Below are 15,979 nucleotides of genomic sequence, written 5' to 3'. Positions count from 1 at the left end.
GTTAAAAAGACTTTCTTTTACCCCAACGAGAGACTCAGACCTTTGTTGAAGGTCGGTTGATCACACACGTATGATTCCATTTCTGAACCATCCACTTTGTTCCATTTTTCTATCTTTATGTCATCACCAAATTGTATTTCTTCTTCATTAACAATATTCTCAACCAATGTGATCTCGTGCATTTCAGGAAGTGACTTCTGTCCCACACATGCTCCAAAAACACACGAAATCACTTCAACATGGGCCAAAGCCATTTATTTTGCAGTTGTTTGCACTGAGTAAAAAGGTTTATAGTACAAATCTCCTGGATCATTCATTCCATGTAGCTCATTGAAAATGCCATTATACTAATGACCTGAACATCCCCCCAAATCACTCCTGACTGGAGGCTGGCCTGCATGCTGCCCTCACAGGGGCCTCTCACACAGAACAACATCCGGCTGGTTCACAGGGATGCCAGGCCTGAGCTGAGAGCCACAGACCCATCCGCAGGTAGGGATACCCAGCCCGTTCAGCTGCTTTCCCAGGAGAAAGGCCCCCTCCTTCCTCTGACTCTCCAGTGAGAGGCCGGGAGCCCTGTTTACCAGCTACTCTCAGTGGACCCAAACCATCCAGAACTGAGAGTAACAAAAGCAGGGCCTCTATTTTCCATCAGTCTGTGACCTGCATGCAGCCAGATTTTCAAACAACTGTGAGAAACACAGAGACAGAAGCAGCTGGGTACTGGGGCTCTGCTTGCCTGGAACCTGCAGAAGTAGATGCCTTGACAGGCCTGTGTCCAGGAAACAACCACGAAGAAGGCACTGACAGCAAATAATTTGTCTTGGAATTTTTCTAAATAGAAAATGCAGTTCCTCACCCTTTTCCCTAATGACCTTCTAAAGACTCGGTCTGAGGGGATTCCCTAGCATCCAGTGGTTAGGACTCTGTGCTTTCACAGCACTTTGATCCCTGGTTGGGGAACTAAGATCCCACAAGCTGTGCTCTGTGATAAAAAGAGAACACTCTGTGTGTCCTTCCTAGGAGTCGCTGTTTCCCATGTGCTATCAGGGTAGCTGCTTCTCCCTCCTGAAGCATCCCAGCAGGTGGCGGTACCCAGAGTCTGGTGAGCTGACTCAGCATCTCTGAGGCTTTCTGCCTGGCTTGTCTACCTGGTTTCAGCCGGCCCGAAATCCAAACCCATCACACCAGAGGAGTGGATCAACCAATGAAGGGCTAGGGTTACCCAAAAAGCCACAGGATGTGCAGTTAAACCTGAATTGCTTTTTATTTTTTAAATTGTAGTAAAACATACAAAATAAAAAAGGTACAGTATTACCTGTGCTCCAGCATGTAGCTCAGTGATGTTAAGTACGTCTCTATGCTATGCAGCCACCACCACCTCCACGTCCAGCTTCCTCCTTTCCTCAAGCTGGGCTCTGTCTTCACTCGCTGACCAGCCCCGTTTCCCTCCTCCAGCCCTGGGGGCCGTCCTCGTACCTGTCTCAGAAGTGGTCACGCTGCTTTTGTCCTTTTGTGGCTGGCTTCCTTGTCCCCAAGGTTCACCATGCTGTAGCCTGCGTCAGAATCGCCTTCCGTTTCAAGGATGAATAATGTTCCCTTGTGTGTACAGACCACATCTGTCCATCTACACTTGGGTTGCCTCCCCATTTGGCTGTTGTGCGTCACACTGCTTTGAACATGGGTGTGCTGTATCTCTTTGAATCCCCCTGTCGATTCTTCTGGATCTACACCTGAGTGGAAATATGGGCTTCCCAGTGGCTGCACTGTTTTACACTCCCACCAGCAGCGCACTGCGTTCTGATTTCTACACGTCCTCACCCACATGTATTATTTTCTTGGTTTTTTTAATAGCAGCCAGCCTAACATGTGTGAGAAGCTGTCTCACCCTAGTTCTGATTTCTGTTCCCCTGATGATGTTGAATATCTGTTCATGTGCTTATTGGCCATTTGTGCATTTTCCTTGTAGAAATGTTTATTCAAGTCTTTTGCCTTAAATTTGCATTTCAGATAAATAATAATTTTTGTAGTGTGTATATGTCCCATACAATATTATAGAGATATACACAGAAAAATATCTCTCATGTATCCAAAACTCAGTCTTCACTAGTTGTCTTGAATTTTTATTTGACAACTCTGGCCACCTAGAAATGGAGGACTCTGATGGATGGAAAACCATCTCTAAGTATTTCATAGTTTGTCTAAGGTGAGCTCTGAATGGCTTGGTGTGTTTTGTGGGTGTCTGGCTAGGAGCCCTGTTTATTAGAAAATTGTAATTTCATTTCAAAATGTTCCAGACTAAATCATTTGAGCTTCACACTCGCTCTGGAATATTACTGGGCTCCTTTAATGAAATTATAACTCAAGAAGAGATTTCATTCCCACACAATAAATTGGCACAGCCGCAAGGGTGGGAACGGGGACTTCCCTGGCTGATTCCTCTTGTTCAGTGGAATGAAGAGGGAGCAACCTCCCGTATTTGAGTTATTTATTGTTCTCTGAGTGAGCATTATATTGTTGCCTGTCCCTGCTGGAAACAACAGCTGTTAACAGGCTCCTGAATGAATTTCAGCGTGAACTGCCCTGGCCTCTGGAAAGCCCGGCTAAAGAGAAAGCAGGCTCAGAACAGAAAGAGAAAGAGCACGTTCCAGGCCTGGGTCTGGAGTTGGCGGCACAGCTGAGGTTTCCACAGAAGATCGCAGAGCTGTGCCCAGAGCGGGGCTCTTGTCTGAGCACAGAGCAGGCACAAGGCAGCACCAGGCACAGAGGATGCAGAAAGTGTCCCTGACGGGGGCCCTGGACACCCCAGCCAGCGGGAAGGGCGGGGTGACCTTGCAGTGACCTCTGACACACGGGATGAGCAGCTGCATGCTTCCATCCATGGTTTCCTAAGAACATGTGGTTTCCTAAGGTCACGTGGAAAGTCAGGAACGCTGCAGCCCTGAGGGTCTGAGCAGAGGAACTCTGGGGACATCAGGGCTGAGTTCTCCTGTGGACTCACTTGTAGTTTGGATCAGGGTTCTGAAATAGGGAGTCTTCCTTTTGGTCCCTTCCTTAGTTATTCTCTTATTTCAGCCCTTGGTCTCTGTTTAGAGGGAACAGCTGAGCCTGTTGGTCCCAAGCGCCAACTCGTCCTGGGTTCGAGTTGCTCTCTGTGCTGCCCCCAGGGGAGTCTGCAGCCAAGACCATCCCTAGGACTGCAGGCGGGGGCTCTCAAGCTCCTCTCGCCACTCGATGACCGCTCCCACTTCAAGGGACCCTCCACACCCTCAGCCCTGCTCCCTCCTCCTGTCCCATCATCTTCTGCTCAAACACACATCGAGTATTTGCTGCAGTTTTGAGAAGTCCTTTTTTTTCACACTCTTTCAGTCCACAGAGCAAGGTCTCCACCTCTGGGGAGGAGGGTCGTGGCTCTGCTTGCAGGACACTTATTTAGCTGCGACAGCTCTCAGTCTGCCTCGCTCCTCTCTGTGAACTAACCTCAGTGTACAGGTGAAGACTTCCGGTTTTGAGGGACATGGAGACGCCAAAAATAAGAAAATAAGAAAGATGGAGATCATAAAGTTTAATATTGAATGGAGAGGGGAATTTGATAAAATGCTGTCCGAAATTCAATAAAAGACTAAACCAAAATGAAGAGGCTAAAACCAAAATGAACTTTCAACTTCCCATGTCCAAATCCCCAGTAATGAGAACATGTGAAAGCACTGAGTTTTTCTGAGACTTGGTGTCAAAAGTGCATTTCCTCTTCTTTTCTTTCCAGACAAAGTGAGCATGTTGTCAGCCTTCATCGCTCCCTTCAAACGCCTGAACCCTGGGGCCACGCACGCAGAGGATGAGGACAACCTCAGTAAGCAGCTCCTTCCCCAGAGCCGGGGTCCCAGCCACCCAACTGGGATCCCACCCCACCTCACCCCCGACAGTGGTAGGAAATCCAGGCAGTGACCATGTGACTAAGAACTCCAGGCATTGCAAGAAAAGTTCTCTTGGACCATCCCTCCTCTCTTTTCTTTGCTTTTCCCTCCAAACCAAAAAGAGAAAGGAAAGTGAACACAGCCTCTTTGAACAGTATGTCCCGTTATTTAACAAGGAAAAAGCTGGACGGGTGCCTGCTGTTGAAACTGCATTTGGCTTGTGACACTGGAGAGACATCAGGGCGGGGAGGGGGGGCGGGGGCAGGGGGGGGCGGCAGATCTGGACAGCGCACCCGCAGAGGAGACCAGAGCGGATGGCCGTGAGGGGAGGGAGCGTTGGGTGCGTGTGTCGGGCAGGGCACCCCTCTCACTTGAGGCAGGAAAGCGTGGAGGGTGAGATGGTCCACACAACCAGAACACGTCTTGCGTTTCAGTGTTATCTGACAGGTGGCCACCTTGGGTCACAGGGTCAGCCATGTGCTTGTGGAAGCAGGTGGCATGCTGATGGCCACTGAGGCTCTTGGGTGGGTGACCAAGGAGCAATGGGTGTGTCTACGGGTTCATCGTGGGGTCCCCAGGCCTGGTCTCAGAACTGGCGCAGGGCCAGGCTCTCTGGGGGTGGGAGCACTCCAGCCCTCTTTTCTGGGGGTCCTGGAATTTCTAGGAAATTCATCAGGAACCCCAGCTCCTGAAATAAGCAGGGGAGTGGCCCTGGACAGACCTACCAGTGTCTGCCTGCCTTTTCCTGCTGTTTTCAGAACTGCATCTGACTCTGCTCTGTGTCAGGGGTCTTGTCCTTTACACATGTCCCCCAGCTCAACCTCACAGTAACCCCTGAGGCAAGAGCTGCCAAACCCAGTTTCCATCTTAAGAAAATGGAGTTGAGGCAGGTGGAGGGGCTGCCCAAGCTCACACACACTCACTGTGGTCGTGGGGGACTTTGACCTCTCACCTGTTTGACCCAGAGCCACAGATTGACCACTGCCCTGCCCTGCAGCTTCCCTCACTTCATGCAGCCTACTTGGGAGGCCGTGTTGGGGGGAGCTGAACCCCTAATCTGCCCGTCTGCAGAAAACATGAGTGGCATCACCCCCGGAGCATGTATCAGGGCGTTCCGGGAGACTGCACTTCTACCAGCTTTTATTAATTACCGATCAGTATGGGGGGGGTCTTCCTCCATGCTTGGATCTGCCTGACTCACTTTAAACTTTGAGGCTGACAGAGCTAGGATGATGACCAGAGGGTGTGGACGCGATCTCAGGCCAGGATGAGGGCAAGCTGGGCCTGCCAGGTGGTTCCTCCAAGATAAACCTTCTCCTGAGAGACTAAGAAGGCAGCTGCCACACCAGCCACTTTGATCACACGCACTGCCTCCCCCATCTCACATCTGGGAGATCAGTAAGAACATGGAGAGCTCCCAGAGAGTTTCTGGGCACTCTGCTGTGGGCTCCCGGGGTTGAGCTGTTACTCTCTCCATCTTTACCTCCAGTTTGGGAAAGTGCGGGTTATTCCTGCCTCTTGGCCCAGGTGCTGAGAGGGGTCGTCAGCAGCAGGACCCGCAGTCCCCACAGCCTTGGGTCACACGGCCTGTCTCCCCTCCAGGTACCAGCAGTGCCGATGTCAAGGAGAACCGCAATGTGAGCAACCTGGAGGCCAGGCCACCACCAGCCGGGGACAGGACCCGAGGGGGCACGCCCGGCCTGAAGAGGAAGCGGCCACTGGAAGAGGGAAATGGTGGGCACCTGTGTCCCCTGAGGCTGCTGTGGCGGCGGCTCTCATGGTCCGTAGCACCCAAGAATGCGCTGGTGCAGCTGCACGAGCTGCGGCCAGGCCTGCAGTTCCGCATGGTGTCGCAGACCGGCCCGGTGCACGCGCCCATCTTTGCCGTGGCCGTGGATGTCAACGGGCTCACCTTCGAGGGGACCGGGCCCACCAAGAAGAAGGCCAAGATGCGGGCAGCCGAGCTGGCCCTCCGCTCCTTCGTGCAGCTCCCCAACGCTGGCCAGGCACCCCCAGCCCCCGGCGGCATGGCCCCTGACTTCACCTCCGACCAGGCTGACTTCCCCGACGCCCTGTTCCAGCGGTTCGAGCCTGCAGCTCCCAGCGAGGGCTTCCCGGGCCGCCGCCCCCCCGCCCCCGAGTGCCTGTCCACGGCCTGCCGGCGGGGCCGGCTCCTGGGCCGCCCACTGGACCTGGGCCTGGGGGCGCCCACGGCCCCTGGCACTGGGAACCCTGTGGTGCTGTTGAACGAGCTGCGCTCTGGCCTGCGCTATGTGTGCCTCTCCGAGCCTGAGAAGCGGCGTGCCCAGAGCTTCGTCATGGCAGTCAGCGTGGACGGGAGGACGTTCGAGGGCTCGGGACGCAGCAAGAAGCTGGCCAAGGGCCAGGCCGCCCAGGCCGCCCTGCAGGCCCTCTTCGACATCCGGCTGCCCAGCCACATCCCCAGCAGGAGTAGAAGTCACCTCCTGCCCCAGGTGAGAGCCCTCGGGTGGCTGCCAGGGGGTGGAGCAGGGCGGGGGCAGCAGGTGGTCTCCCTGCTCCATCCCCATGTGTGGGGGGCCCCTATGCCTCCCAGACAAGCAGGTGCTGCCCCTCCTGCCTTGATGCAGAAGCCCAGCTCGGATTTGGGGGCAGAGAGCCTGAAAGCAAATGTGGGAAGGGAAGGAATGCCGGGGGACTGGGCAAAGATGATGGAGAGCTGGGCAGCCAGCTGTCTTGGCAACAGTGATGCTGGCCACAGGGACAGGGCAGTGGGGGCGGGCTCCCTGCACCTGAGAGGGCGGCACAGCAGGACAGCCCGTCATTGGCGTGTTCGGTGCCAGTCGGCGTGTTCGATGCAGGTCAGCATGTTCAGTCCCGGTCAGCGTGTTCGGTGCCCGTTGGTTTATTTGGTGCCCATCGGCATGTTCAGTGCAGATTGGCATGTTCTGTGCAGTTGGCGTGTCTGGGGCAGGTATGGGCTGCGATCCTGACTCCGGGGCTGGAGTTCTGCCAGAACAGAGGGCTGGGTGGGTGAGGAGCTCAAGGGGGACCCACCCCTCACTGCCTCGGGGGCTTGTTGCCCACAACACGCGAGCACCTCACGGAGCTCAGCCCTGTACAGGGGAGGCGTCCTGAGCACAGTCCTGGTATTGGGGCCTGTTCTCCTGCCTCCTCCTCCTTCTGCTCATCCATGAGCATTGTCCCCTCTGAGGTGACACAAGAAGTCCCCCTCATCCACTTCCTCATCAGTAGGAGAGAAGGTTTTGCAGTTTAAGGCCCTCAGTCTGCACGAGGTCCCTAGTCAGCGATCGGCACTTGTAAATCTCTGCTCAGACCAGGGCATCCTCATCTCACGGCACCTCACGTAGAATCCGCTGTTTGCCTCAGGAGGTCATGTGTCCACTAGAGGTGGACTCGGGGTGCTGGAGGGGTGCTGGATGGAGCCCTCATATCAGATCACAGCCAGAAGCCAGCGTCCATCTGTCCATCCATCCCTCTACCCATTTGTCCATCTGTCCATCCTCTCATCCATCCAATGAGCAGTTCTCTAACTCTGGCAAGCACAGATCGTGGACGGGCCCAGCAGGTATCGGTCTGGTCCCCACAACTCAGTCACTTGAGGGACAGAAACCGCTGAATGGGGAACCCCGGGGGCAGCTGTTTCTCCTGCTACCTCTGCCCCCAGTTCCTTCATTAATTTTCAAATGTTTACTGCACATCCTAGGAGCAAATTGGAGGGGTTGGCCCATAATCTCCCCATGTCTCGCCTCCCACACAGCCTCAGATGACACACAGTGCGGACAGAGGCGAGTGTTTGGTGTTGGCACGAGTCCTGGCCTGGAGCGTGGTGGCCCTGCTGTCCCTTCCTGACGCCCCCACCTGTCTCTCCCCCTCTCCTCAGCCCAGTGTCTCCACCTCGCCTGTAGCTCTGACCCCCCAACACCTTCCAAGGAAGCCCCTCAGCCCCTCTCAGGCCTGGTGACCTGGGCTGCCCATGAAGGCCTCCCTCCTCTGCCCGACACTATTTAGTGAGCAGAGCCCTTCCTCCAATTCTGCTGTGCACACACGCCCACACACACGCACACACCTGCGTGAGGGCTGAAGGATGTCGGTGAGCCCGCTGTGATGCCTTTCCTTTCACATTGTCAACCCTGCACTCTCGAGACGCGGGAACTGGGCGGCACTGCTGCTTTGTAACAGTCGTTTGACCCCAGAATGCAGCACATCAGTGAAAGCTGCCACCACTAAATAATTTTTCCCTGACTGTCGGCTAACACCCGCCCGGATGATGGAGGGTACGGAGCAGCAGGAGGCTGCGGCCCATCCATCACCCTGGGCTGTCCTGGGGCACATCGCCCGCTCCCCTTTCAGCACCAGGCAACCTCCGGGGCCTTATTAAGTCCAGAGCCCACCTTGGACGTGGTCTAGATTCAGAGACTCCAGGGTCCCTGTAGACGCAGCTCCACTGCCTCCTCTGCCCAGGCGTCTATGCTGTCTACAATGCATCCTTCCCACTCACGCCAGTCCTGGTCACCAGGGTCACGACCTGTCACCCATGTAACCGCACCGCCAGCACCTGTGTCAGGAGCCATGCTTCTGGCTCTGCTGTGCACACCCCCAGGAAGGTCTGAGAGGCCCCTGCCCGAGTCCGGGGCAGGTGGGGAGGGCAGCGTTCACCCTGGAGAGACCTGGCCTCTGGCCCTGGGGTATCTAGCTCAGGACTTGGCACTCTCTGCCCTGGGGGCAGGCTCAGTGCACAGGACTCCTGGGGTCTTGTTCAGTGGTTCGCTCTCCAGGCCCGCCAATAGGATCAGTCAGCGGTGTGGGACTTCTGGCTGCAGGAAGCCCAGGACCACTGCAGGCGTCTGCAGTGCTGATGCCACGCAGGCGGGTCAGGACCTGCCCTGGGTTGTTCAACCTCAGCCCAGAGCAGATCTCAGTGGGGCTGGCTCAGTGGGTCAGAGGCTCTGCCCGTCCTGAGGACAACTCTGAGCAACTTAGCCCCCTAGGAACCCCTCAGCCCAGACCCCAGGGATCTGCCCCCAGGGACCCCTGCCCTTGGCGCCCAGACACCACCCTCCTTGGACAAGTGAGGCATCTGTCCCTCCAGGCTGAGCACCCCTGTCCAGCAGGAAAGAGTCATTTAGGATGGTTTTGGCCTTGAGTCTGAAGCAGTTCTGAAGAATAACATTCTCAATGAAGATTAAAATCATGGACATGTTGGATTTCCACCACCTCCTCAACATGAGGGGTGTCTAAGAACCAGGCTGGTCCTTCCCTTCAATTTCACAAGATCTGGCTTCAGGTCTCTTTACCAGAGTGACGAGAATACAACTTTATTAAATTCTCTACTGCCCAGCGCAGGCCTTAGTGAGTGGACACTGTGCAAACACCAGTGATGAGGTGCCCGTGGAGACCAGGGGTAGGTGGGGGGCAGGCCTGAAGCTCAGATTTCCTCTAGGTTCACAAGAAGTGTGGACGCAATAAAAAGACCACGACAGAATATAAATGCTCGTTAGCTGGGACATCATTGTTAAAAGAGAAAAAGGTAAAAATCATAAGACCTGTGTCTCTGTGGTCTTATTCCTCACCCCTGGCATGAGAAGACTGGGATTCACAACAGTATTAAATTCCGCCAGAAAGCCTTGTCTCTCAGCGCTTCTGCTCTGTGGAAACAGAAGAGCATCCGTCACGTGATGGAGAAGAAAGTTACTGAAAGTTACGACGATGCTGACGGGAAGGGGAGGGGAGATGGTGGCACCCGGCCCCTCGTGTGGGAACCACAGGCTTGTCTCGCTCCGAAGCCTTTCGCCCTCAGTGATGCCCTTTTTTTGTTTGTTTCCCTTTCTTTTTTTAAATTTCCATGTCAGGCTGCGGTGGTACTAACAGTGTCTGAAAGATTCAGTCAAATCAAGCAGCACACTTTCTCCCCGAGGGTGGGAGGGTGTGCCTTTGAAACCAGCTACCAAGGCTGCATGCTGATCAAGCCCTTTGCAGGTCCTCCCAAGGGAGCGGATGGCCCCGGCCAGGCCTGGCCATTGGTCAGGTGCCCAGAGCACCTTCTCTGCTCCCTGGTGGCACAGCTCTCTGCTGGGAGGGGGAGCCAAGGGACATGTATCATCATGGAAATAAAAATGCTTCCAGAGGTCAGCCCTTCACTGCAAACTTGGATCTGAGCTCCCACACACGCCTAGGCTATGGAATAGACCCGGGGCTGACTGCACATCAACCTCAACAGCCTCTGTTGGGGACACAACAGAGCCCCTCCCCTGCTGCCCGGCCACCTCACAGGTTGCCTGGTTTCACGCCCCTGCTGACCTCCACCCTAACCGCAGAATATTCACTAATGCCACCTCGACAGATCAGTAGGAGTGGGTCCTCAGATTTCAAATGGGCCTGAATTACAGAGGGTGGAAATCACACCCGCTCAACACCATCCAAAGTGTTTTCCCCTGAGGACACCCCAAAAAATCAGTGGGACCTGGTGAGGCCCCCCTCCTGAGTCCCAGTGGCCTCAGTCCCCCAAATGCTCCAGCCAGCTCTGCCCTGGCCACGTGTCCGCCGCTGGGTTGCAGGGGCCCATGGACCCAGCAGCCCATCCAGCTCCCTTTCAGTTCTTCGTGCTTAGCCGTGGCCATTCTCCCCGAGGCGAGGCCACGATTGCCCAGGAAGCCTCCCTGCATTCAGCTCCTTGGCTCCATCTGTGGTCAGTGGCCACAGACACCCTCTTGTGGTCCTTGGGGAGGAAAGAGCAGCCGTCTACCCTCCTGCGCGTCCAGCCAGCGCTGGCCTTCCCCACGGCCTCATCTCCTCAGTAGAAGCACTGACGGCCAGACAGGAGAGATGGGTCCCCTGGCTGCTGTCCCCTGTCTCCAAAAACCCCTGCAGTGAGCCTGCTGAAGCTTCTGTAGATGCTAACAACACACTTGTGCATTGACACAGTGTACACACAATGTGTACACAATGTAACTTATATGATACAAGCTGTACACACAGTGTCTACACAATATAACTTATACAATCTATACAATGTATACACTATGTCTATACAATATAATTTATATGATACAATTTGTACAAGGTACAATGTATATGCAATATGATACAATCTGTACAATGTATACAAAATAAAATTTACATATTTTTGTACAATGTACACTCAATGTGTACACAATATAACTTATATGATACAATCTATACAAAGTATATCCAATACAATTTATATGATACAATTTGTACAATGCACACACAATATAACTTTGATACAATGTACACCAATATGATTTATGTGATAGTATTTGTACAACTGTATACTCAATGTATACACAATTTATATGATACAATCTGTACAATGTATGTATGTATCTACAAAATATAGTTTGTACAACACAACTTATCTAATGTATGCACATTATACATTATACAATATAATGTACTGTATATATTATATACTGTATAATATAATCATACAGTACAGTGTACACTTGTACACTTAAGCATGATGGATGCAAGGTACCATCTACATTTATATAATAGCCCCAGCATCTGAATTTCTACTACAAAAAGTTTGATACAATTGAAGTTAGAAGAGAGAAATGTGTCTTTAAACCTGTATGTTCCCCATACAGTGTCTGATGTCTTCAAATACAGTTAACATGAGTGTGGATCAATTAGCCAGAGGCTGTAAACTAAGCTTCCCCACTTGCTCACGATTCCACAGCCGCGACTGACACTGGCAATGCCAGGATGACCCACAGTGATGTGAGGAGCTGATATGTGTCAGACGCTGACAGTGTCCCATGTTGCTGTACACACTTTACATATATTAACACATCTGAGCCTCACAGAACCATGGAGGGGGCCCCACTCATGTTCCCACTGTGCAGACGCAGGCCTGAGGGGCAGGAAACTGAAATTCTCCGGCCAAAGTCTGGCTGGTGAAGCTGGGAGGAGGATCACAGGAAGGCAGAGGGCAGAGACTCTCCTTCGGGCTCCAGGCTGCCCTCCCTGAGTTCCCAACACGTTTACAGGTTTGTCGAGGAAACGGACCCACCTGAACAATGGGGCAGCACATGGCCTGTCGTAGTGAGAGTGACACAGGGGACACAGAGTGGGCCAGAGCAGGAGGGCCAGCAGCAAAAAGGGTGCTTCCAGGTGAGGGCCCCCAAAACGACAGAGCAGAGCAGCAAGCCAACTCCCTCATGAGAAGATCACCTTTGTCAGCACAGAGCCTGCCCTTGTCTGTGTAGACAGCAGGCTTTGTGGGGAGGGGTGGGCCCCCTGTTCCTTGGGGACACATTGTCACCGTGAAGAGGACCGACAGCAGAAAAAAACACAGCAACTAGGAGGAAGCCCACATGCAAAGAGCCAGAGGAGGAAAGGGGGAGCATCCCCGGGGGTCAGCACCTCCACCCACGGAGCTGGGGGCCTGCACACAACGGAGGGCTGGTGCCTGGTGGCCATTTGCCTCTGCCCTGCCCCCAGGGATGGATTGCGGGGCAGCCCTGCTCCACAGAGGTCCCGCTCCCTTTCTGCTTGGCCGTGAACACCCTGTTGTCTCAGGAGACGGTCCTCGAGCAAGAAGCAAATTAACACCATTCTCATCAGAAGCCGACGGCGCCTCAGCCCTGTGCTTGGGGGTAGGAAGCCTTCCTCAACGCCACGTGTGCACTCAGGAGAGCAGGGGCGTGTCGCCAGTGGGCACGCCATCCCTCTCTGAGTGGCCAGGACACCTGTGCCCGCAGAAAGCCTGCCGTCTAAATGGACATGTTGACTGGACAATTGTCAATGTGTGGCACAAACCCCCTCTACCCGGGGCCGGTTGGTATTGGGGCCGTATTTGGTGGTGTTTGTCTTTCATAATCAAAGCAGTCGGGAGGCAAGCAGGAATACAGCCCAGGGGCTGTGTGGGCAATTACACAAATGAGGACAGGGATGGACAGAGGCTCTGACAGCTCCAGGAGGAAGGAGGCCCAACAACAAGGCCCCCTCCTGCTTCCCTGCATCAGCTCAGCAGAGGTGTGGCTGTGCCAGCATCGACCATGCTGCAGACTGTATCTCATCCACTTTTCTCCAAGCAGAGAGTCAGCTTCAGGGAAAAGCTGCTGTGGGCTGCATGTGACGCTGCAGACAGGCTGGGGGGGTAGGGGGGGAGGGCGGGGAGTGGTCAGCCAGGAAAGAGATGCCAACAGATGACAAAGCCATGAGCTATCTAACCAAGAATTGACAAGAGTCTCGGGAGGGAACGATGCTTTGAATTCAGACTATGGAACCACAGAACCTGCTGGTGACTGGAGGTGAATCCAGACTGACATGAATGTCCAGGTGGGCAGCTGGCAGATCCCAGCCTCCAAGCCCTACAGACAGCATCTGGCCGCCACTCCCCAGGTTGAATGGCTGGGACAAGAGAGCAAGGAAACTTGTCTCCTTCCAGCCTAAAAACCGTTGGCCCCACCGCTCCGTCCACTCAGAAACATGAAGGAGCCTCCCAGAGGCCTGGACTATGGCCAGCTCTCATCATAGGAGCTGTGGCCGGGAAGAGCCACCCAAAATGGGAAATTCACACAATGAGAAAATTCCACATCATTCTAGACAACACTTTGGATGGCCAGTTGGACCTGATTCAATTGGGCAGTTGGGCCTGATTCAAAAAAGTTACATATAACTTTTGGTTACATATAAAACTCACAAAACAGGCCTTTAAGTGAAAAGGGATAAATCTCTTGGAATTCATTCTAAAATGGCCCAGCTCCGGGGTCTCCTGAGTCTGCCTCTGCTGTCAGGCCACCTGCTCTGTCTCCGTGGTCAGAGGGAGCCCAGCAGAGAGGGGAGGGGCTGCCATGTGCAGTAAAGGCCACGGCCCCTGAGAACAGCTGATGAAGACCAGAAGTAATGAGCCGAAACTTCCCGAAAGTAATTCTTCCCCGGACTAAGGACAATAATAAAACACTGCCTGACATGGGCTACCCTCGGAGGACTAAGAAAGGGTAATTTTTTTCTGCAGAGAACTTCTGTGGTCTTCTGAGGGCGAGTGGGCTGCAGGAAGTGTCTCTCTGAGAGGAACACCTCATAATTCACAAGCAGCTGAGCCTAAACGGAGTTGCAAAGGTCGTCCTTACTTTATAACAAGAAGAAATATTCCAAGAACCCTCAAGCCCTTCATTTTCCTCCCACAGCCATGCGGTGCCCATGCATCATAATACAGAATTATCTGCCTTTCTAAAGCAAGGATTCTGACTTTATGAACATTTGGGGGTTCACATGATGTTTGAGAAATCTGAAGGGGTGCAGTGAAAGGCACTGCTTAATATCCTTCAACTGCTTAACGTCCTTAATGTTCTTCAACTGCTCAGGGCATTAAATAGGCACCAAGTACGGAAAACCTGAACAAACAAAGATAAACATGATAAAATGCATTAAGTCACAGTGAGCATGAGAGACGGACAGGAAAGTCGTCACGATAACCAGGTAATCGCCTTAATGGAGGTGCTGCAGCATTCCATTGGGGTGTGTCTGATTACTAAAGGGAGTGACGTTTTAAATGTGTGACAGAGTCCCATGGTCTGGGAGCCTCCTCGGGGATGTTACAGGAGCGCAGAGAGTAGTTCTGAAATGAACTGGTGCTGCATTTATGCAGTCCATGGATTTGGATGACTGCGTATTGGAGTTTCTGAAAACAGGGGACACATCTAGAAATCATTGGATTTCACAACCAAATTCTTTTTGAATAAGAGTTAATTATGTTTTCAGTTGTAATGAAGATATGTGGAAACATGCTATGAATGGTCATATTGACCACAGCAGCCAAATGTTAAGACCCACGTGGCAGGCAGTTTATTGTGATGCAAACAAGTCTGAGTTGCTTGTGCTAAATAAGATGAGCCAGGCAAAGAGCTAGTTGCAGAAAGAGTGAGAAAACTGGGGGCTGCAAATTTTGCCTTGATGACTTCTGAAATCTGAGAAAAGTGACAGAGTTCTTCCTGTTTAGGCAGGAACTGATTTATTCTTATTTAACTGATTTATTCTTATTTAAGACATATCAAAATATTTCCTAAGGTTTAGAAAAGGCATAAATGACAGTCAAGATTTGTTCATAGTCCCACCGATGGCTTGCCAATAGCAGGCCCACTGGCAAAGACATTGGTTTCCATGTATCCATCCATCCATCATCCTACACATATTTAAGGGGCCACACTCTCCCCCAGGCAATGTGCCAGGTGCTGGGAACACACAGAAGTGTATAAGAGGAAGCTCTGGCCCTTGAGTGTTTTCCAAGCTGTGGCCCAATGTCTCCTATGTAAGGTTTGCCTGGGCACCATGTTTAAGAGCAGAACCTGGCCCTTACTCTGAAATCACCAAATCAGAATATCTTGGGCTGCATTTTTAACAAGTACTCCAAATGATTCTTAGTCCTGCTAAAACTTCGTAATGAACATTGGGGAAGGGTGTAAATGAGAACAAGATACAAAACGTTCAGAGAGGAAGCCAGTGCAGAGGTAACTCCTGCTACACTCCGGCTACTTGTTACCTCTTGTTTCAGAACCTGAGCGATAAGCACATCTGTTACGAGGGTCATCTGCACTAACAGAAGGACCACGGGGCTGCTTGGGTCCAGTTCCCTGTTTCACCAGGCCGGCAGCAGAGGCAGGAGGGGCAGATTCAGGGTTCAGTTCGGCTGACTTTATGCCTCCTCCAATGGGAGGTCCCTGCAGCTCAAGAGTGATAGAGCAGGGGTCCAGACAAAGGGACAGATAGAGGGACAGGCAGGGGACAGACAGGGGAGACAGATGGGGGACAGACATGGGGACAGAGGAGGGGAACAGACAGAAGACAAACAGGGCGTCAGACATGGGGACAGAGAGGGAGACAGGCAGGGAGACAGACAGAGGACAGACAGGGGGACAGATGGGGGACAGACATGCAGACAGACAGGGGGACAGACATGCAGACAGACAGGGGGACAGACAGGGGACAGACATGGAGACAGACAGGGGACAGACATGGAGACAGACAGGGAGGCAGACAGGGGACAGACAGGGGGACAGACAGGGAGACAGACAGGGAGACAGACAGGGGACAGACAT

At 52.9% G+C, this 15,979-nt stretch overlaps 1 protein-coding gene across 1 annotated transcript in view; it reads left to right on the top strand.

Annotated features, from left to right (window-relative positions):
* Positions 1–15,979, top strand: part of ADARB2 (adenosine deaminase RNA specific B2 (inactive)) — a 240,495-nt gene that overhangs the window by 168,608 nt on the left and 55,908 nt on the right. Inside the window, exons 2-3 of the mRNA XM_040247959.1 lie at positions 3,764–3,850; positions 5,517–6,388. Of these exons, the coding sequence (XP_040103893.1) occupies positions 3,764–3,850; positions 5,517–6,388 (959 nt within the window). The remainder of the gene's footprint in view (positions 1–3,763; positions 3,851–5,516; positions 6,389–15,979) is intronic.

Source organism: Oryx dammah, unplaced genomic scaffold, assembly GCF_014754425.2.
Source record: "Oryx dammah isolate SB20612 unplaced genomic scaffold, SCBI_Odam_1.1 HiC_scaffold_10, whole genome shotgun sequence".
NCBI classification, from domain to species: Eukaryota; Metazoa; Chordata; class Mammalia; order Artiodactyla; family Bovidae; genus Oryx; species Oryx dammah.
Note: the sequence above shows the minus strand (reverse complement) of the source record. Positions and strands in the feature narration are given on the sequence as shown.